Source organism: Pan paniscus, chromosome X (assembly GCF_029289425.2).
Source record: "Pan paniscus chromosome X, NHGRI_mPanPan1-v2.0_pri, whole genome shotgun sequence".
Lineage (NCBI taxonomy): Eukaryota > Metazoa > Chordata > Mammalia > Primates > Hominidae > Pan > Pan paniscus.
This window is the reverse complement of record NC_073272.2, coordinates 51,788,262-51,811,543: the sequence shown is the minus strand read 5'-3', so window position 1 is coordinate 51,811,543 and position 23,282 is coordinate 51,788,262. Positions and strand designations below refer to the sequence as shown.

General features: G+C 40.7%; 1 protein-coding gene across 2 annotated transcripts in view; it reads left to right on the top strand.

Annotated features, from left to right (window-relative positions):
- Window positions 1–23,282, top strand: part of DGKK (diacylglycerol kinase kappa) — a 105,257-nt gene that overhangs the window by 31,984 nt on the left and 49,991 nt on the right. For both annotated transcript variants that reach the window (XM_034949945.3, XM_003805952.5), the window contains exons 2-4: window positions 14,351–14,461; window positions 16,174–16,254; window positions 18,177–18,281. In XM_034949945.3, the coding sequence (XP_034805836.1) occupies window positions 14,351–14,461; window positions 16,174–16,254; window positions 18,177–18,281 (297 nt within the window). The remainder of the gene's footprint in view (window positions 1–14,350; window positions 14,462–16,173; window positions 16,255–18,176; window positions 18,282–23,282) is intronic.

Here is a 23,282-nt window from a genome sequence, read left to right as displayed (position 1 = left end):
GAAGTTCAGAATCCATTAAGTCCACTGTCTTTCCCAGGTGCCATATTGGTGCCCATATTGTACCTGTGTGCAAATGTTTCTGTGAAGCGGTATTATTCAGGTGTCTCGTGGTTTTGCAAACTATTGACCCTCTCTCACCTCAAACCACTCCCCACTTTCCAGGAAAGAGTGGCAGTGTGTGTGATATAACGAGCAGAAATGTGTCTAGGCTTTGGAATCAGACAAATTTGAGTTCAAAGTCATCCCTCTTTGTAACTGTGTGTGGTCTTGGAGAAGTCTGTTGAACATTCTGAGCTTCAGTGTCTTATCTGTAATATGAGGATGATAATAACTACCTGGCATATTGTTGTGACTGTTAGCACTAATGTATACAAAGGGCCTAGCACAATATTTCAGAAAAGGTGTAGATATCAGATGCCAGTCTAATTAGAACATTGCTTTTTAATTATATGCATGGAGGGGTGGAAGGGGCAAGAGGAGGGTAGCTGTGTCATGGTATTTGTGTTTCAATTTTGGGTGTGTACATTGCTGTTAGTGAGTTTGCTTCAAACTGGACTCTCCCCTGCCATCTCCTTTGCTCCTTCCCTTTATTAAGCTTTATTGTTTAGGCCCTGTTTCCAATTAAAAGACAGTTCTCCTCCCCCACAGGACAAATTTGCCCACTGTTTTGCTTTTTTTGTGTGTGTGTGTGATTCAAGACTGGCTGTCCCCCAGATTGCAGCTGATAACCCTTCTCTTCCCAGTAGCCACTACTGCCTCTTCCCAGAAATTTTAAACAGGGAGCAGCACATATGGATTAGGGCACAATCTCAGAGTCAATGAAATGGTGGCTCAGAGATCTTTCCAGGACCAGTGGGAATCCCATGTGTCATTGATGGGAAAATAAGCATCCCTTGTCATCTACAAGTCTATGAGTGTTTGCTGCCACCCCTAGCCCTCCAATGCAACATGCTCATCCTATTCTTATTTATTTTCTACTCCTCTTCCTCCTCCCTTTCCAGGCCTATCAGACTGAGTTATAATACCACTGATCTCTTCCTTCCCTCCCACCCCTCTCTCTTTCTCTCTTGTTGCATTTGTACTTTTATGGTCAGCCCTTCTGGACACGCTATCAAGAGTTGAGCAGCACAAAATCCAGATGGTAACAGTCAGCCTTGCTCTAAGCCCTGGCTGGTAGGTGTTAGAATTTGATTACTGTAGTTAGTGGCCATTTAGGATTCAGCAACCTTAATCCCTTAAACATAGCCTGGCTAGAGAAGAGTGTAATTTTACCAGGTGTTTGCCTGCAGGGAGAAGTCGGAAAAGGATGCAGATCTGGATGGTGTTTTTGCCTGCAGGGAGAAGTCGGAAAAGGATGCAGATCTGGATGGTGTTTTTGCCTGCAGGGAGAAGTTGGAAAAGGATGCAGATCTGGATGGTGTTTCAACAGGGAAATAAATGGAGGTGAAACACTGTGAAAAAGGTAGCAAGCAGTAGGTTCTAGGGTAAAACATCTGAACAAGCTGTGGGAAGTTGCTCCCTGGGAGGGGAGGCAATACTGAGAGCCGCACTCTCAGTCTTTCTCAGTAAGATCCTTGTGTGATGCTTTTGTGCGTAGTTGTATGGCCAAGTTAATTTTTTTATTACTAGGAGCTATCCAGGTCAGAGGACAATTTCCCTTTGGGTCCAGCGTCATATTACTTTCGTTAACCAAGAGAATGCCTGCCACTGGCACACTTGATTATGTCATACTTCTTTACCAGTGATGATGGCAGAGAGTTTTATTGCAGGATAACAGGAAAGGTAAAACTAGGCTTTGAAATATGGACTACTAATCAAAATGATATCAAACAACACAGAACATATAAAGTGTGGCGATAACAGTGAAAAGAGCCTTGTACTGGAAGTCAGAAGGCCAGAACAAGTTTACTACTTAATGACCTTGGGCAAGTCACTGTACTTTTTTGAGTCACGGTATTATTACCTGAAAAAAAAAAAGGCCAATAGCATTACTTACCTGGCCTACCCCTCAGGGTTGTGTTCAGAATCAAGTGAGAATCTTCAATATCTTTATAACCAACAAAGTGCTGTGTAAATTAAATAATTATTACTTTAATTACTTTAGCATTTAAAATTAAAAACAAAAACAAAACTGAACCAACAAGCTGTGATTCATACCACCAAACTCCTGCCAAATCTGCCTTCTTCTGTCGATTGACTTAGAATAGGATATAATTTCCAATAAGACCAGTGGTTTAAACCTTCCTTTTTTCCTTCCACTGAAGGGATAACTAGTTATTCATGTCCTTGTGAAACCTCAAGAGAGATTTTAGCTCTGTCATTTATTAACAGATTAGGGAAACTACTTCATCTCTTCAAGACTCAGATTAGCATGGCGTCTACCTTTCAGAGTTGCTAAAATCAAATGAGATAACCAATGTAACATGATTAGCATAGTCCTTCCCACATAGTCAGGACTCACCAACTGTTAGCACTTCATTTCACTATTATTTCTCCAGGAGGCTTGTCCCTGATAGCCTCCTGTTACCAAGAATACATTCACATTGGCACAGCTTTTCAGCTTTGTTACCTGGCCAGTAATTTCTGTGGAACCAAGGCCCACAACATAGTCTCTTCTTTGACAGACTAGTGTCTCATGCAGTCACTTCTCTTCCCTCTCTTTTCCCTCCAAGTGTGATAGACTGTCAAACTACCGTATCTCCTGACTCCATGTGAGGCAATTGTGTTCAGCCAGGGACAATCCTCTGCTCAGAGGCAGCAAGGCTACCCACAGCTTTAGGAATTGAGTGAGGGCTCCCATCAATCTGTCATCACCCATTCTACTCCCAAGCCAATCCAACCCCTGAGGTGACCTTACCTGACACTTTCCTCCTGCTCTCACCTACCACTGGTGGTACAGAGGCATTCTCTTTCTCTCTCTCTGAGTCTCTCTCTCTCTCTCTGAATCTCTCTCTCTCTCTCTCTCACACACACACACACACACATACACATACACACTCCTTTTCCCACCACTCATACACAACTCCTAATGAATTAGTGAATTTCATCTTCCCTAGACCACCACTGCTGCAAGAAGCAAACAGAACCAACTGGTCTAGCATCAATTTCTGTCTACCTTCCTCATGATTCTTGGTAATGCCACTTCATAAAACTGAGAAAAAGTAAAAACCAAACCCACACATCCCCTCTTTATAATCTAACCACTTATTCCCCAGAGGACTTTTTAGTGAATGTATTCTTAAGTATTATTCAGGCCTTCAGATGGCTGTCTGCATGGGTCCAGTTTGGCAATAAAACAATCTCCCCAGCTCAGGAGTAAACATGTACTTCCCAAGTACACGTGATTAGGTGATGTGGGCTCACCATCCCCACTTCTAAGAGGCATTTAAAGCCATGACTGGAAATAAATGGGTACTTTTAAAAACCAGAGCACAGAAATCACCAAAATTGAGTTTCTCTGTTTTGCTGTTTGAGTGAGTTGTAGCCAAATAAGTTACATACAGGCATGCGCTGCATAACGATGTCTCAGTCGATGATGAACCTCATATACTATGGTGGTCCCATAAGATTATAATATTGTATATTTACTGTACCTTTTCTATGTTTACATACACAAATACTATTGTGTTACAACTGCCTACATTACAGTAATAGGTTGTACAGGTTTGTAGCCTAAGAGCAATAGTTTATGCCATATAGCCTAGGTGTGTAGTAGGCAATACCATCTAGGTATCTAGGTTTGTGTAAGCATACTCTCTTGTTAGCACAATGATGAAATGGCCTAATGACATGTTTCTCAGAATATAACTCTGTCTTTAAGTGAGGCATAACTGTATTTGCATATTTACAAGCTTCCTTTTTGGCTTTAGGTTGCAAGCACTTTTAAATACCTCTGGGGGCTGAAGTCTCCAGATTTAGAAGCTCCCAAGCATGGTCCAGCATATTGTTACAAAGTTGTATATATGCAAAATTCAGGATTATGACATTTCAGGTACCTCTCTAAAGGACTGTTTTTTTTTTTTCCCTGCCTTCTTGTGAAATCATTTGCAGTACATGGTCCCCTTCAAGAAATTCAGCTAAACTAGTGGGAAATCTGCAGATATCACTGGTCCATGGCTTTTCCTGCTGGGTGAAATAGTGGCCCCTGGGGGAAAAAAGAAGTGAACTGAAGTGATCCCCAAGTTAGATCTCACACCCAAGTCAGATCATGATAACCATCATCATGTAGTTATTTGATATGAGAGTGGGGTGGGGAGAGACAGTAAAGTAAAAAAGATCAGGGTTCAAACCCCAGCTCTGCTATTCACTGCGACTTAGAACTAGACACTTAACCTCTCTGAGCCCCAACTTCTTCACTTCCCTCACAGGACTGTGGCTGCGGGCATTAAATAAGATAATGCATGTAAAGCAAGGGCAAATAGCAGGCATTTGCCAGCCAGAAACAAATCTCTTCCTTTGGAGAAGGAGGGTTGAAGAGAAACTTAGAGAAGAAATTGCTACTCCTGCTGCTTCTAATGAGGGCCATCACCAGAGTCACAACAGGAGCCACAGCTCTCATAGTAGATAGTTAGGATAAACAGGGCATGTTTCTTGGTGGTGGGAGCCCAGGGTTAGTTAGAAGCAGTGAGGGAAGTGTCCCTGAGAGAATAAACGTCCACGGAATGTTAGCAGAACCTTCTTCTCTGGTAGCTTATGGTCAGGTAAAAGAATGGAAAAGAAGGCAATTGGAAGCAGGCATTGCTTTGTCACTTTTTATGCGATGGCAGCACCAGATAAGCTAATTGATGTCCTGACCTCTGTGATCTTGCTTAGGTTGAGGACCAGGGTCCAAGTTACCCTGGTATCTTTTTGGAGGAACTTTGTGTGACCAAAACACTTCTTTTCTAGGCAAGCAGCAACTACTGCTGTAGCCATAGGGGTCTCCCATGAAGCTTCCACTTATACTATTCCTTTCACTGGATTTCCTGTTTCTTGGCTTTTGGCTCTCCAATGGTCAGAAACAATCCTCTTTCCCCTACTCAGAACTTTGAGTCTTCCCGGGATTTGTGGAGCAAAGGCAACCTTCTGCAGGAAGGTTTATCATAAGCCACTTTTCTCCTCAAACCCCCAAAGCTCTTACCCAGCCCTTCCTTTTGATCCTACTCTTAGAGTCAAGCCATTTTCCTGCTGGTTTCCTCACATGCCATTCCATGCCATTCCCCTAGAGCCCTGTAACTGTGCACATATTCCAAGAGGCATTCCCAATACAGTGAAATCTCAATGGCTGCAGTTATAGGGCACCTTCACTCACCTTACGGAGGTCGGTGAGGAGTCCCAACACAACTGAAATACGGTGGCTTGAGGCCCAGTGCTCTACAACTAATTTGCTATTTGACTTGAGTAAGCACAGCCCCTCTTGGAGCATTATTTTCATAATCTCTAACAGGGCAGGGAGATCTAAGATTACTCATTACTAAGGTCACGGTTAGCTCAGAAAGTTAAAAGGCCAGTTTTGTGGCATGAACACAGACTTTGAACTAACATAGACCAGAGCTTGTATCTCCATCCTACCAACTTAACAGTGGCCCCTTGTCGCAGTGAAATGGCTTGTTCAAGGCTGCACAGCTAGTAGGCAGCAAAGCCAGCATTCAAACCTATAAGTAGTTCTGGGCGGGCTCAGCAGAGCTCTTCCTCCTTCCTGGATGCAGCTAGTCCCAGGTCAATTACCAAGGGCCAGGTTACCACTTTCAGAACTTTGTCAGCCTGGGCTCAGATTGCTCACCTCCTCCCCATACCCCAAACAATTAGTGATCCTTACCCTCCCTAGGAATTCCAGTAATAGAAAAGAAGAAGGGGGGAGGGGCAGAGAGATTTGAGAAGACACAGGCTTAAAGGCTAAGCTTCCATTTACATTGTTCCTTTCACTGGGTTTCCTGTTTCTATGTTTTTGGCTCCCCCAAAACTTATAGGTGTTTAGGCTTTATGGTCCCAGCGGACTAGTTTTAAAGTCATCAACTCTTGATATTTATTTTATCAATGTACTCAGACCAGTGCAAAATAACATGTATATACAGAGTTTTTGCAGTGTCATTTGTAATAAAATAAGATTTGAAAGCACTGTCTTTCAATAGGGAATTGTTTAAATAAATCACATTACATTCATTTAGTAGAATGCTATGCAATTGTAAAAAGAAAGGAAACCACTTAACATGTATCAACATCTAAAAGGGTTCATTGTATATTAAGTGTAGAAAGCAAGAAACAAAACATTGTACATAGAATGCTACGATTTACAGGAAGGAAAAAGAATATATGTGTATATATGTTTGCTCACGTGTGTAAAATACCTTTTTAGTGATATGCAAGGAACTGGTTAAAGTTTTTGCCTATTCATAAAAATAAATACGTATAGCATCATTATCAACTTTCTTTTATTTCACTGATAGAGAACAGGGACACAGACGTTCATCTATAGCTCTTCCTTAGCACAGGAAGCAGTGGGAGGAGATTTGCAGATACAGTCCTTGCAGACCTGCGTGGTAGAAAGATCTGGCTTTTCAGTGTTAGGATGACCACGAGGTCTCAGTTTGCCCAAGACCCTCCTGATTGTAGTGCTGAAACTCCTGGGAAAACCAGGACAGTCGGTCATCCTATTCCTCATCCTGCTGCTGCAGCCCTTAGACAGCCAGGAGGGAAGATTCCAGTAGTAGCATGAGCAGAGCGATGGCAGCAGCCCTTGGCTCCACAATCCACAAGTGACAAGGGACTCACAGAGTGGCAGGCACATGCTCTGTAAGGTATTCTCATCTAACAGACAAGGAAATTGAGGCTCAGAGAGGTTAAGTGATTTGCCCAAGGTCACACAGCTAGTAAGTGCTGGAGCCAGTCTGTCTGACTCCTGCCATGTCAACAGGACCCTGGGGAATGTAAAGCTTTCAGTGGAGCAGTGGGTCTGACCTTTCTTAAAGCCTAAAGCACCCGGAGTTGCATTTTAACCAAATCAAACACAGTTGCTTTGAATCAACTTTGGCAAGCGAGTGTTAGGAAACAGCTTTCTTCCCAGCACTCTAACCCAAGCAAAGACAATAGATGTTCCAGGTCTTTGGACTGAAGGAGTCATAGACAGAAAGCTGGCCTTCTCAGTTGTGCCCGTAATAATTCAGTTCTCACCTGGGGAATGATAGCTTACTCATCCCCCAACTTGATCCAGCCTCCTACACAAGAGCAACAAGAGAAATTAAAACGGAAGAGCAGCCAACTAATAACAGGTAGTGGTGCATGTCATGATGCTTGTCTACTTTTTGAGTGGGTGGGGGTGGAATTCAACTTGGCTTATAACAGGGGACCCTTTTGCTAGGAAAAGGTAAATAATTCCCCAAAGCCTTATGCATCAAAAACGAACCAAGCAGGCTGGACATGGCGGCTCATTTCTGTAATGGGATTACAGAGGTGGGAGGATTGCTTGAGCCCAGGAGTTCAAGACCAGCCTGGGCAACATAGCGAGACTGTCTTTACAAAAAGATGAAAAAATTAGTCAGGCATGGTGGCGGGCACCTGTAGTCTTGACTACTCAGGAGACTGAAGCAAGGGGATTACTTGAGACAGGAGTTTGAGGTTACAGTGAGTCATGATTGCACCACTGCACTTCAGCCTGGGTGACAGAACAAGACCCTGTCTCTTAAAAAAAAATGCACCAAGCAACAGAAAAACAGATGTAGCAGATAGTAGAAGCTTTAGGGACTTGGGAGAAGCATAGGAAAAGGTCACAGCAGCAGCTGTACTTGCCCTTTCCCAATTAAGCAGCAGGCGGGTGTTAATTATATACAGGAAATTGGGCTGCTTTACAGACTCTGTTGAGATATTTTATAGAAGATATTTTATAAATATGGATTGAGGGAAATGTTTATCCTCATTAATTTATTAATTTACACATGCTGAGTTGTACAGAGCACCAGAGAGAGATACTACCTGTGCCAGGGTGTGGGAGTTTCTGGGAGCAATGGATTTGGGTATTGGTTTATCAAAGAGGATTCAGAATGAAACTGAAGCAGAGTTTTCCAAAGCTTTAGCCTTCTCTGCAAGGGCTGCCATGGTTTTGGCAAAGACCATTTTGTGTGAACACTGTACACAGGACCTGAATTACGTATGCCTTGGAGTCCTACATTCTTGAATTTGAATGAAGCCAATTGATCTCTGTGGTGATTGAATTCGGGACAATAGACTAATTAGCACCATACTCACTCTCACCACAAAACAATCAGCCTTGAGGGTTTAATAGTAGAAACCATAATGTTATTTGGGTTTTAATGTCTAATAGAGCTGGCAGGAAGAATTAGGAAGCCTGCCTGCAGTGTGCTGTGGTTTAAGAAGTGTCGAGTGGTAACATGACATTTCAATATGTACAAGGATTCTACAGCCCTTCCTAAATTATTTCTATCTGCAGCATCACAGATATTGCCACAGAAATGTGGCAGCTTGGACCAGGAGGACTACATGTGTGTCCCTTCTTATGAAATAGCTGTGTGCTTATAAATGTGGCCACCAAGCAAAATTTCCCATATGGAGTCCCATTCCTCATTGCCTTTTGTACTAACATCAGAGATGCGTTCTTCTGACAAATGTTTTAACTCCAAGATGTTGCAAAGTCTCAAAACTGCAAAACAAACATGGGCTATCTTATTTGAGAGGAAAAATTTCAACTATTTCCTCGGGCAAGCCACTTGAAGATGCTAATTTCAGGGTGTCTTTCATAGGACAGAATTGCGTTAGAAAACGCCTTTCACTACCTGCTTCAGAGGGCTGATGAGAAGCAAAAGCACTTTATTAATTACAAAGTGCTGTCAACATGTGAATTCTAATTACTCTTCCAGTCAATCTTGGACTGTCACTTTAAAAAAACTGGAGAACTCCCTTCTCGCCCGCCAACGAATGTTAGGTCTTTAGAAAAACAAGGAATACCATTTGCCGCTTTGAGGGAAGCTCATTAAGAGTTCTAGTATGGAATAGTCAGAGCTGTTCATAGAATACTTTTTTTTTTTTTGTGACGGAGTCTTGCGCTGTCGCCCAGGCTGGAGTGCAGTGGCGCGATCTCGGCTCACTGCAAGCTCCGCCTCCCGGGTTCACGCCAGTCTCCTGCCTCAGCCTCCCAAGTAGCTGGGACTACAGGCGCCCGCCACCACGCCCGGCAATTTTTTTTTTTTTTTTTTGTATTTTTAGTAGAGACAGGGTTTCACCGTGTTAGCCAGGATGGTCTCAATCTCCTGACCTCGTGATCCGCCCGCCTCGGCCTCCCAAAGTGCTGGGATTACAGGCGTGCTCGCCGGGCCGGGAATACATTTTAATTCTTAGCAATCTATGATCTTGTCATTCAGAATAAAGTTTGGCAGGGGGATGGGGTGGGGTCTGTGTTCACCCTGTTGTGTACATACTAATCAACCAGGCCCTCCCAGTTTTCTCATCACGGGGAGAGGAAGCCCAGAGTCCACTAGCATTTTGTAACTGTGGGTACTTGGACAAAGTAAGGGAAACCAAGCCTCAGATTTACTGTCTGGAAGTCAGACGTGATACTGCATAGTTGAGAGGAGGCAATGAGATGATATTATCTGCCAGAGGCCAGGGACCAGGAAGCAGTATGCAAATCTTCTTAGGGGATAGGCAAGGGTTCTCCCTTCAGTGCCTCCCTTGGCAGGCAGGATGCATTTGCTTGTTACCTTGCTTCTTCCAATTTTTGCCTCAGGACCTTGTTCAGTTTAGTAGCCCCAAGCGGGTAAAGATTGTTTTGCATGCACATAGTTTATCGACTTGGGGCAATCAAGCAATGGATTTTTAGCTTCTGCCTGTTCAAACTGGCTTCCTGGGGCTGCCTATTGGTTTTGGGGTTTTAACAAAATAAACAATGGTTTATTTAGAAACAGTAATTGGGTGAGTAGGGAAGTTTCCCCAAAGGAGGACAGAATTCAGAAGGAAAAGGACTACAGGTACTTTACCTTTTCCAAGATCCAGGTTTGGGCATTTGTGGAAGTTCAGAGCTGATGACACAGAGCCTCTGTTTAGAACTTAAGGAACTCTTATTACGCACCCTGCGAAGGGAGGCATTGAAGGGAGAGCCCTTGCCTATCCCCTAAGAAGATTTGCATTCTAACTTAATTAACAAAAAGTAGGTTTTAACTTCATTTTATCTTATTCAAAGCAATACAACTTCATTTGGTTCCTTCCAACAATGCCCTCTTGGGTCTTTTAACTTGGTGAAGAGGTTTATCTCACTAAACAATTTTAGAACCACAGAGCTTACCTGCTCCCTAGCCTTGACATTCTGTTCTTGTCATGGTTGACTGTGTCCTCCTGTTTCCAGTTTCCAGATGGTAATTTGGCTTTTGACAGAAACAAAGTAACTTGATAGGCAAAAGAAGGACAGTTCCCACAAGCTACCAACCCTGTTCTGGTGCCAAAGGATTATAAACTTTGTGTTGACAAGCCATAGTATCTGTGAGAGTAATTCCAGACTTAATCTAAGATGTGTTAATAATAATAATAATAATAATAATTTATTATTGGAAAGTAGCTCCACAATCTCATCATCCACTTCAGAAATAAATCTTCCTCATCTCCACTGGTAGACACACATTGAAACTCTCCCCTTCTCATACCCTCAGACCTGGGGTATCAGGTATAAAACAGATTACTTCATTTCTGCCATCTCTTTTTCCCTTAAAGAACTCAAACAACCACTCCCTCAAACAGCCAGGGTGCAGACAGAGCTTTTGTTGTATTTTTCAATGAATATTCCACATACTTATGCCCCTGCCATATCACATGGGTATATGTTTATGTTCCTTTAACAATTTTAACATTTTAGTCCCTTTAATTATTTTTTTCATTATTATAGCTTTATACTAGGTTTTAAAACCTAAATAGCAGGTAGTTCCCTCTTAATTATTCTTCTTTTTCAGAATTCCCAGCCTGTTTTTGCTTGCTTATTAAAAAAATTAATAGACCATTTTTGGCAGTTTTAGATATATAGAAAAATTGGAAAGTAAAGAATGTACCCATATACCCCCTCCCACCCCCTCCCAGTTTTCCCTGTTACCTGCTTGGGGCTACTAAAGTGACCAAGGTCCTGAGACAATTATTATTATTATTATTATTATTATTAACATCTTGCATTAGTGCAGTGCATTTGTTACAACTGGTGAGCCAATATTGATTTTTTATTATTAACTAAAATCCATCATTTACATCAGGGTTCATTCTTGGTGTTGTACATTCTATGAGTTTTGACAAATGTATAATGACATGTAGCCACCATTACAGTATCATACAGGGTAGTATCACTGCCCTAAAAATCTCCTGTGCTCCACCTATTCATCTCTTCCCAACTGCTCTTGAGCTTCTGGCAGCCACTGAGTTTTTTTACTGTCCCTATAGTCTTGCCTTTTCCAGAATATCATGTAGTTGTATTGATATAGTTAATGTAGCCTTTTCAGATTGACTTCTTTTACTTAGCAATATACATTTAAAGTTCCTCCATGTCTTTCCGTGGCTTTATAGTGCATTTATTTTTATTACTGGATAACATTCCATTGTCTGGATGTACCACAGTCTGTTTACCCACTCACCTATTGAAGGACATCTTGGTTGTTTCCAAGTTTTGGCAATTATGAATAAAACTGCTATAAACATTCATATGCAGGTTTTTGTGTGGACATAACTTTTTAATGCATTTGGGTAAATAGCAAAGATTTCAATTTTTAGATCATGTGGTAGAAGTATGTTTGATTTTGTAAGAAACCACCAAACTGTCTTCCAAACTAGTTGTACCATTTTGCATTCCTACTAGCAATGAAGGAGAGTTCCTGTTGCTCCATATTCTTGCCAGCATTTAGTATTGTCACTGTATTGGGTTTTAGCTATTCTAATCCACATGTAGTGGTATTTAATTGTTGCTTTATGATGTATTAATAATTTTTAAAAGTTATTTTTCTAGTTGTTGCTCTGGGCTTATACATCTTTACTTCTCAGAATCTATTTCAGATTTGTATTAATTATGGTGAGATATAGAAAACTTATTCCTATATAGCTCTATTGTCTGTAAGGGTCCCCTGAGTGGTAGAGCTTAATTGGGGTCCCCTGAGTTGAGGGTGGCTACTGGTTTGTTGGGAGTAGGCTCTGAATAACCAAACAGGATGACTTGCTGAGGAAGGGGATGTGATCTACAGGCAGATAAAATAGGAACTTGAACAAAGATAATAATTTCTCCTTCTTGCTCATAGTAATATCATTAAAGAGCTTATCAAATGCATAAGCTAAAATCTGAGTCCTCTTGGGCTATCATATTCACAAGTTATAAATTGAAAGATTTTTGTTTACTAGCCCATGACTTGCAATGCCTGAAAAATAGGTTCTTTAAGGGTAAGTGCTTCTCAGAACAGGCCAAGAGAATGTAGTAGTGTAAATATCTGACAGTCAGAGTTGCAACACTTTAAACTGTGAATGGAGGGAAGGGAAAAGTAGCCAACCAAAAACTGTAAAATGAGCTGGTACAGGGGACATTACATACGACAAAATAAGAAGAGTAAAGGAAGCATTTAATAATTTTAACAGAGCAGAACAAGTTGGGAAAAGGGCAGAGATAATGGGTGTTGATTCAGTTGTACAGAATTGGAGCCGTTAAATTTTGGAAATTAAGTCTTTAGCAGAAAGGAGTAAATAGGACTGCCTAGGTATTATGAAGACTTAGTATGGAGAAGTATATGGATAGAGGTGAGAAGGTTAGGATAAAAAAACCAAAAGCCATTTTTGAGAACTGTACTTTAGGCCACCTGGCCAGAAAGGGGAAAGGAACAATATATTATTAATGCTTACAGCAGTTGTTTTCTCTTGGATGACTCAATTTCAACAATTTAAATATAATTTCTTACTCTCTCTCACTGCAACCTCCCTCCTTCCCACAAGATCTTATTGTTCTCTTTGTTCTGACTCCTCAGCACCATTCTTTTGCATCCCAAGGGTGTTACAATAACCTTGAAACTCCCATAAGCTATGAAGAGGGCTCAGGTAAATTGTGACTGCTTATGAACTGACTTTTCAGTTGAGATACAGAGGCTCTGTCTACTAGTACTACCCAATTGGTTAGAGAATTGAAGAGTGTATAAATGTGTGTGTATGAGTACGTGTGTGTGTGTGTGTGTACGTGTGTGGTGTGTATTTGGGAGAACAGGAATGGCAAATAACTGTTTAGATCAGAGTCCTAAACTCAAATTCCTGCTGGAGTCAGGCACCCCATCTGAAGGGAGCAGCTGGTACTCAGTTTCTGCAGATTGTTGCCATGTGAGAATATAAATGCAATGTTACCAGATGTTCTAATTTTTTTTTTTAAAAAAAGAAACAGGAAACCTGAATTTTTATATGAAGTCTTCCACCTTTCAAATATTACCAACTAATTTGAAACTCTGAAAAACACTAGGTAGGCCAAACAAAATACTTCTCCAGCCACCCAATGGTGAATGCTAATTTAGATGATAGAATTCATGGTAGAGCCTTGATGTGGTGATTTTAAACTCAGTCTGGCCCTTTGTCCATTAAGTATGGATTTGATTCCAGCTTGTTGGGGTTGAGTACTTCTCCCAAATGGCAGTCTTGCATGTTGGTTTGTATCCTATAACTTAAGTGAGAACTTCCTCAATGATGAAAATGGTAAGTAGACTCTATGCTTGGTTAGGATCAGTCTGTTCAGCAGGTAACTGAAAAATCAGTGGTTAGACTATGAGATGTAAAGAAAGTAATCAGAAGGTAGTTTTCTTGTGGTTCCTTTTTATGTGCTTGCTCCTTCATGAGATCATGAGTCTGCTGAAGACAAACCATGGTAAAGACTGGATTTGGCTCTAAACGTGTTGAGAAGCTATTGGAGGCTTGCAAACAAGGAAGGAACATGATCTAACTTAATATTCTAAAAGGAACACTCTAAAAGAGCTGACAGGAGAGCCCTGTCTGGAGCTACAATCTGGAGACTTCCAGAAAATCTGCCTTTACAGCCTTTTCCTCTACCACGCATTCTTTCCTAGGAATGCTGTTCTTATATTTATGATGTTCATGTCCCTGCCCTCTACTGCAAATAGAGATATCCTCTGTGGTTTTTGGTCCACATAGTCTGATAAACGTGAAACTTATATCATCCTGAATGAGTAATCCAAGGGTAACCAATGTCTCCTCTGATCGAATGAGCTTCACTGTGTTCTCACCTGGCCTTCAGGCCATTTCTCAGATATGTGACAAGATAGAGCCTTCTAGATATCTGCTGTTTCCATCTGAGAAAACAAGTGATATGACCTTATGAATTGATCTAATTGCTCAACACCATGCTTCTATCTTTCAGAAAATATTGAAGGAAGGACCTATGCTGAAGAACTGTAACTCTTTCAAGAGATGGAAGCTTAGATATTTTCTGGTTCAAGGACAGAAGCTCTACTTTGCACACCATCCCGCGGTAATGTATAGCATATTGTCAACTAGATTAATGGGTGGGTGCCAGGAAACCTTTGTGTGGGAAGATGGACTAATAAGTAAAGACATGTCAGCAAACATTAGGGTGGAAGTTGAAGCCCTCTACTCTTTTTTTAACTTGCCCTTTTGGGTCAAATGGGGATACTTTTCTCTCCTTTCTCTTTTCTGTATCCCTTTCCTTTTGTATTTTTCCCAGCTAGCTTCTGCACCCAGAACCAACTATAATTTTGGGGATCCAGTGCAAAATGAAAATGTAGTGCCCTTTATTCAAAAAGCAGGGGGAAGTTGTATTAAAGCTACTAACATATAACACTTTATGTTTATACTAAAATATTAATATAAAGCAAAGACTTGTCATGGTGTTTTTATTTGCTAATGCAATTCTAAGTAAAGAAAAATACAATTTTAAATAATTAGCATGAATTTCACTATTTGTCTGCACACTATACAACACCAGTTTTAAATGCAAATGTAAGAGCATTTAATTCAAATAATCACTAAAATTATACAACTTGTGTTTAGTAGCTCATACAAGCGTAGTATTTTGTTCTCAGTAGTATAAAAAACTGCACAAAACTAGCTCAACTGTTCATATTTTACTTCTCGATACTTGCACATTCCACCAACACTTTTTTAACTGAAAGAACTATGGGTTGCCTTATCTTTCCATTTCCTTCCATGTCATCATTTTTAGCAGAAATGGTTGTCTAACACAGGGGTGTAACGAGCAAGAAAGAATACAATAGGGCTTCTTGGTTCTTTGTATTTCTTAGAAACCATTGTCTTTTTCCTATGTCTGAAGCAAGTTCTGGTTCCAACAGAAAGTATGACCTCTCAGGGCTGTCAGCTCCCCTACTGCTTACTCAGTTATAGATGTAACACACTTATCTTGTACTTGATTTGAGTCTTGCTAAACTCCCACTCATCATGGGTCCACTAGAATTCTATGTTCACGGGCATCACAAATGCAAATGGAGCGACAAGACACGGGGTGGAAATGTATAATGCGCCTATCTCCTCTGCTCATATGCATGATCTGTTGTCCCATTGGACTTTACTTACAAACCACATGCTCAAAGACAAAATTATGAGGTAATTTTAAGATGACAACAACAAAGCATTAAACTAAGTGTGAGGCCCTTCTGAACATGGTGCCCTGTGTGACTGCACAGTTTGTATACTGGTGAAACCGGCCTTGCCTGTATCCATGATACTGATTTCCTGCTGCTGGCTAGATGGTATCTACTATGGCCAGTGAATAAGGAGACACAGGCCTCAAACTGGATGGGACTAGCAACACTGCAAAGGTTGCCACCCAATGAAATAGGAGTTTATCACAATCTGTTTCTCTAGGACTCTAGTTAAACCACATCTCATTATCTTTTCCAGCATAAGCCTTTATGTTTAAATAATTCTGAGCTGACCAACTCAAGCCTTCCTATAATTCCACATAAATGTCTGTAAAAAGTTTATTTTGATTTCATTTTTTTGTCACATGATACATTAACAAAAATCATGTTGCTAAATAAATTTTAGCCCTCAAGCCAAAGAAATGATTGGATCATGACTGCCACAAATGCCTGTCAGTAAGTGTGTGTGTGTGTGTGTGTGTGTGTGTGTGTGTTTACCTTTTAATGTCTCTTTGCATCATTAACCAGACAGTTCCTTGTCCCTCTCTGTCTTATATCTTTCCAGTTTGCACACTTTGAAACGATTGATCTGTCTCAAGCCACCGTGGCAGAAAGCAGCTGTAGAAACCTTTGCCACAGTTTTTGTGTAAGTAAGATTGGGAATGACTGAATGGGCAGGGGTAGGGGCTAGCTGGGAAGATAGCTTTCCATGACCACTTCTTGCTTCTTTGAACTTCAGGTTTCCAAAGTTTCCTTTGATCCCAAAGTGTTATCATTCATGCAAACATTTTCTAGCAGCCCACTGATAGGGAAGAAAAAAAGTGATGGTCTTGTTCCTTATTACCAGTATAAAGCTAAGCTGATTTCAAGGGGAAGGGAGTATGTGACTTATAAAAATCAGTCCTCCCAGTGAAGGTGATTTAGAAGAGTATCACTGGGAGTCTTTCAAGAGACTGCTAATATGTTATAGAAAATGGCAGGATAATTGAGTTACATGACATCCTCTCCTCTGATGAGGTAGATAAGAGCCCTAATTCAAAGTGAAATCTACCCCATGTTGAGATTACTGATGAAAGTGCCTCAAAGAAAGCAGAAGATTTTCTAGGGAAGTGTCTAGGGCTTTGTGTGGCTGAAATGTCACATGGCTTTGGTCATTCAAGTGAATCCAGACCAGAAAACTCACTGAAAAATAGAAAGCTTGGTGGCCCAGGAATTCTCCTACCCACCTCCTTCCAGAACTGTCTTCTCCCAGCCTCAGTGGTGGGATATGGAGACTGGAGTTCCTGCTTAGGCAGGTAGGGGATAGTACCTAACAGACTAAAGAGCTGCAGACCCAATATCCTGCTTCCATAGTTGGTTCATGTTCCATCCTCCCTTGAAAGGAGAGCGGCTGGGTCTAAGAAGAAGACTTTGCTTTGTTACTCTCTCATTACATCACCCTGACACAGGGTAAAACTGAGGGCTCTGTTGACCAGTCCCAAAAAGCTGAGTCTTTGGGTGATGAGCCTATAGGGTAATGTTTTTGGTCTCCATTCTACAAAGAAAGAAGGCCCCTTAACCTAATTAAAGCACAGAAGCACTGAACATCAGCCCCACTCAAGAATGGGTTTGGACCAAAGGAGTGGCTGTTATCACAATCCCAACTAGCTCCTATTTCCATTGACCACATAATCTCACTGTGTTACATGCAAAAGAAGAAACAAATTCCTTGTTGGTGTGGTGAGCTCTAGCTTCAAGACTTGGGGAGCTTATAGTAAAGGCAAGTAGGGCAATGGAAGCAATGACTGATGCTGTAGCTATCCATGATCCCTCCTGCCCTCTGGGAAAAGATCAAGTCCTGCCCATGGTCTACGTCTGCTAGACTCTCAGTGTGGCATTCTTATTATTCCTGCCTGGGTTCTTGTGCCAAGCAAGGTTAAGAAAGACAACTGTAAAATTCTCTTCAGGTTGTCCCTAACCATAAGAAAGAAAGAAACTGGGTTTTTAGACATCTCACTCTCCCACTAAACAGAAACAGGGACACCCTAATGAACCACATACAATTTTACCACTTCAAGTAGACAGAGTAGCAGCAAGCAAGTAGGGTTTTCAGGCAAACTAACTTGAGTAATAGATGGTACATGGTTTAGTATTTAAAAGAATGAATTCTGAAGCCAAAGAATCTGGATTTCAATTCTGGTTTAGTTTTTTACCTGCTGGGTGACCCTGAGCAAATCATTTAACTCTTTTTGTCTTGGTTTTCTCGGCTATGAAATGGGAAAAATAACAATGCCCATCTCACAGGGTTGTAATGAAGATTGAATGAAATCATATGCATAAAGTGCTTTAGAATAGTTCTTGGCACATAGTGAGTGGCATTAAAATGTTAATTATTGCTATTAGCATTATTATTATTTCGGATGGGTAACTAAGGAGCTATGAGTGGTTCTGGGAATGTCTGTCTTATATTCAAGAAGTGGCTTATGTTGTGCTTGGTACATCTGTGTAGTTTCTTAGAGAGTTCACAGACTGTGTTTGAAGGCAAAGTTATGGAGTGGGAACCAGCTAATAATGTGGCTTTTTATTTAGGTTATTACACCACAACGAAAAATCACTCTGGCTGCACCCAACCGGAAAGACATGGAAGAATGGATTAACATCATAAAAACCATCCAACAGGGAGAAATTTATAAGGTAAGAAAACTAGTAGAGAAGCCACACAATTCTTAATAGGTAAATAATTAATTGCATTAGTTAAGCCACCTTTAGAGCAGGGAAATAATAAGATGGAAGCAGAGACCACCTGTTTAGGAATTATAGACAGAAAACCTCTTTAGAATTATTCATAAATAGGAGTAATTCACTTGGACTCAGACCTTTGTGAGTATGTGGTGCAGATACTTCTATACATATCCACTTGATATGTAGATGTCAATGTATGCCCAATGGATGAGTCACTCAAGATGTATGTAAGCAGCTAATGTAGATGCCCTTAGGTTAGGAAAACCGGAATCAGCAGTCTTGACTTGGGTCTGCTGAATGACTATAGTGATAGCTAAGGAAACTAAGACTCAGAAAGAGGTAGGAACCAGTCCAAGGCAGAATCAGTATTCAGTAGTGAAACCAGGATTCTGATGCAGGCTATGTGACTCCAAAGCCTATGTCCTTGACCACTATGCTCTTTGCCTTTCTGTTTTCTGTCTACTACAAAAGTAATGTAGAGGGAAGAGCAATAAGTATCCTCTCCAAAGCTTAGCAGGGTTCTTTTTTACCTGGTGGTACCAAATCTCTGGCCACTGCTCCCTGCAGTAGCTGGTGCAATCAAACTTCAGGAGATACACTCTGCCTGCCCTTCTATAGATCTACCACAGTTAGAATTTATGTAAGTTCCAAGAGGAGAGAGATCTGTGTCACTTATTTACTTACAGCGGTCTCTGGCACATAGTAAAGGCACAATAAATATCTTTTGAATGAATAAATGAATCTGCAGGAAATCTTGGAACCAGAGTTTGGACAGAGAATGATACATGGTTCATCTTGAAGCAAAGTTCTGCTGTAAAGGTCTTAGAGATAAAGGGGAAGGTGAATCCAGACTTTAAAACAACCTAATGTCTTAAATAACTAGCAATGGGTAGAAGATTGTTCTAGGCAATTTGGATGGAGCAGTGTGTGAAGTGGCTTGGTGATAATGCAGTTTAGAAATAAAACTAATGCCATAGAGAAGAACCATCCATCCCTACTCCCCAAGGACTTCTCAGGCTTTTGACCACTTAGTCTCATAACTATACATTCTCCTCCCTATAGCAATGATGGGGAACATGACAAGATGGCTGACTTGAGGTCTCTCCAATATCATTAAGGCCTCTCTCAGTCCCATGTTATATATGCTTAAATTGAGAGATCCTTGGCTTAGCATTTGATGGTGATCTTTATATGATTTAGCACTCAGAATTTTACCTCTTTGTTACTTTCTTCTTCCTTTCCTAATGGAGAAGAACATCCCCTTTTTGCCCCCTGCCCCAATCAATGAGGCCACTATGGTACAACATTAGAGGCAGTCATAAAAAGTTGTGAATTCCATGCTCCTTTCCTGTCTTTGTCCCTGTGGACCAATATCTTTCCTTCCTATGACTTAACCTCTATTCAAACTGGAGGGTTTCTCATGAATCATATAACATTTTCAGTTTGGCATAAAAGGTCGCATAGGATGTTTTGAATTTTAATTATTGTTCTAGGAATGCAAAAACTCCCAGAGAAATTCTGGTGACTACCAGAGAATTGGTGTGCCATCCCTGAATTCATTGAATTAAACACCTAGGTATTGATTACCCAGCACAAACTAGAAAGGAAAAAAATCTCCCTGTTTACTCTCTTGGAAGAGTTGTATCAGGTTGTAATCACAACCTCTGTGGAGCTTCTCCAGGGACCTAAATCTATTAAGGAACACTTTTAGCTGATAGTGAAACGTCTCGGCACCAGCATCTTAGCAATTTGTCTTACTTGAAGCTTAAATAGTAAAATATGCTTTCTCCCATATGTGCCTTATCTCTAATGGTCCCTTCTATCTTCTGTCACCACCAATGCCTGACAAATAGGGCAAGGGAAGATTAATCATGGATTTAGTGGTCTATTAAAGTGATGACAAAGTAATTGGATAATCTATTGGAAACTAGTCAGTACACATTAATAAGCCATCCCCTACTAGTTGCCCAATTCTGTTTCATAAAGAGTAGAAAAAAAAGGTGCAATACTTGCTCCAGGCCTCAATGAGCTTTGTAGGTAATAGGGAGACGCTATATACACAGAAACAAAAGAAACAGTTAAATGGCAGTACCCAAGATAAATGACAGTTTTCAGAGATGTTACAAGGCAATGCATGATTGATTGCCAGATGAATGAAACAGACAATAAAGTGGTATGGGAGTTCAGAGGAGAAAGAGATAAGTATGGGCTGGAGTCCTCTGGGAAGAGTTAACAGAGGAGAGATTTGAGACTGACCTTGAAAGATAGATTGTATTTTATTGGTGGCAGGGAATTAGGGGCAGTGGGAGGTCCTGGGCTATGGAACTGGCATAAGCAAAAGCTGAATAACAGGAAAACAGAAACTTTTTAGAATACAGTGAAAGGGAGAATTCATTTCACCAGAAAAGTTTAGGAAAGTGAGTCCAAGAAGTATGTCTTGAGAGGTAGATGGGGCCCGACTATGGAGATTTTTCAATGCCAGGATAAAGAGTGGGGAAGATTTGCAATGTGTTCAAAGTAAAGCCTCAGGATGGATTCAAAAGGGAAGAGAATTGATAAGAGGGATACTTTAGAAATACAGGGTGGGTTAGACAAGGGAAAAACTAGAGGCCAGAAGTTCAGAGAAGAGGCTATGATTAATTATGGCAAGACCGTGTTAAGCCCCAGAATGAGGATAGAAAGGGAGGACAAGTGTGGATACTGAGTTAGGGGTGGGGGAGAACCTAAATATAAGAAAGAGGCAAATGAAATAGAAAAGTCACAGACAGATGAAAGGTGTGAGCCTGGGGGATTTAAAGAAAGAATAAAAGGAGAAAGTTAGAAATAAGGAGCTGCTTGGAAGACTAGATTAAAAAGTTAGCTCTTCCTAATGAATTGCCATGGAATCATTGACTGTGGAAACAGAAATAGACCTTAAAAGTTATCTGGACTCCAGATACTAGATTTTAGAGCATCTGGAGATGTAAGTCATGTGGCCTTTATTTGAACTCTTCCAAAGGTAGAGAACTAAGTTTCTTGCAAAAAAAGTCCATCTAATGTTCCTAAAGCTCTAAATCTTGGAAATTTTTTTCTGAAACTTTGGTCTAGTTGAAATAACTTTCCAACATTCACTGTAACCTGCAGGAATGACATCAGCTGGCTCTTGAGGTGGACAACTCCCTATCATTGGAAGTAATACAAACAAACAAATTGAACAACTGCTTGTCAGATGTTGTACAGAAAATTGATTTTTTTCAAGTGGGCAAACTAGATGAACTTCAAAATTCCTTTCAACTTGAAAAGCTTATGATTCCAAGATTTCACTTAGCAGATGAGAAAACTGAGCCTCAGAGAGGTTCAGTTGCCTTACCTAAAATCATAAGTTGATTCTGGCAAAATTAATATCTTAGTTCTTTTCATTTTTAATCTAAGTTCTCAGGAGGATATCGTAAATTCTGCCTAATTATCTTCTTTCTGTCCTTTAATTTCCACTCTTTGTGATTATGGGGCAGGAATACTAAGGTAGACAACTGAATCGTATAGATCAACAAATAAATTCAAAGTGGCAAAATGACTCTAGCTCATGCATAGTGTGTCCATGGCTAGTGGTTTGCTCAGGCTGAGCCCAGTTTACACTTGTCCCGGCATAAGTATTAACAGCTCCCCTTTCACTGTAGAAAGTGGCCCAATTTGGACAACATGGTCATCCTACCAATGGCCAACCTGGGAGGCCCTAACACTCTTCTATAATTCCCCAAACCTTGATAGAACTGAGCAGTTTAGTTCACATTAAAGCACAAACCACTGACTTCGTTTTATCTAAACTCAACATTTTATCATGTAAGCCATCCCCAAAAAGGCTCCTTTATGGAATTATATCTGTAGCCGACTTTGTGCTTTGTGGGATATTTCACCTGATACTTTTATGTACTTTGCAAACACTTAATATTACTAAATCCTCACATTTGGAAAGTGCTTTGGAGTCAATAAGCTTTCATTTAACTACTAGACAAATAATTAATACACATATATGACTTCTCGATTATGCTGAAAGGAATTCAGGAGGTGGAGAAAGTACCCTTAGCTGCCCTACATCAGTGATGTCTTAGTTCAGGCTGCCATAATAAAAATACCATAGACTAGGTGGCTTAAGCAACAAACGTGTGTTTCTCACACTTCTGGAGGCTGTAGAGTCCAAGATCAAGGTACTGGCAGGTTCAGTGTCTGGTGAGGGGCTGCTTCTTGGTTCATAGATGGGAGTCTTCTGATTGTATCCTCATATGGCAGAAAAAGGAGCAAGAAAACTCTCTGGGGTCCCTTTTATAAGAGTGCTAATCTCATTCATGAGGGATCCATCACTTCCTATAACGTGTGGGGAGCATGCATTCAGTGCATTGCCATCTGCCCCTGCACACCTCCAAATTAATGGCCTTCTCACATGTAAAATACACTCATTTCACCTAAAAATTCCAAAAGTCTTAACTCATTCCAACATGAATTATAAAGTCTAAAGTATCGTCTAAATATCATTTACATCAGATATGGGTGAGACAGCCTTGGACAAAATTTATTTCCAGCTGTGAACCTATGAAGTCAAACAAGTTATGTCCTTCCAAAATAGAAATGGTGAACTAGGCATGGGATAGACATTCTCATTCTAAAAGGGAGAAATAGAAAACAAGGAAGAAATGACAGGTCCCAGGCAAGTCGAAAACCTGGCAAAGCAAGCTCCATGAGATCTTAAGTTTGGAGAATACAGATGGTTTCCAACTTACGATGGTGGACTCACAGCTTTTTGACTTTACTATGGTGCAAAAGCAATACACATTTAGTAGAAACAGTACTTCAAAATTTTGAATTTTGATCTTTTCCTGAGGTAGTCATAGGCAGTACCGTGCTGGGCAGCAGCAGCAAGCCACAGTTCCCAGTGAGCCACTCAATCTTGAGGGTAAACAACCCATATTCTACAGTGCA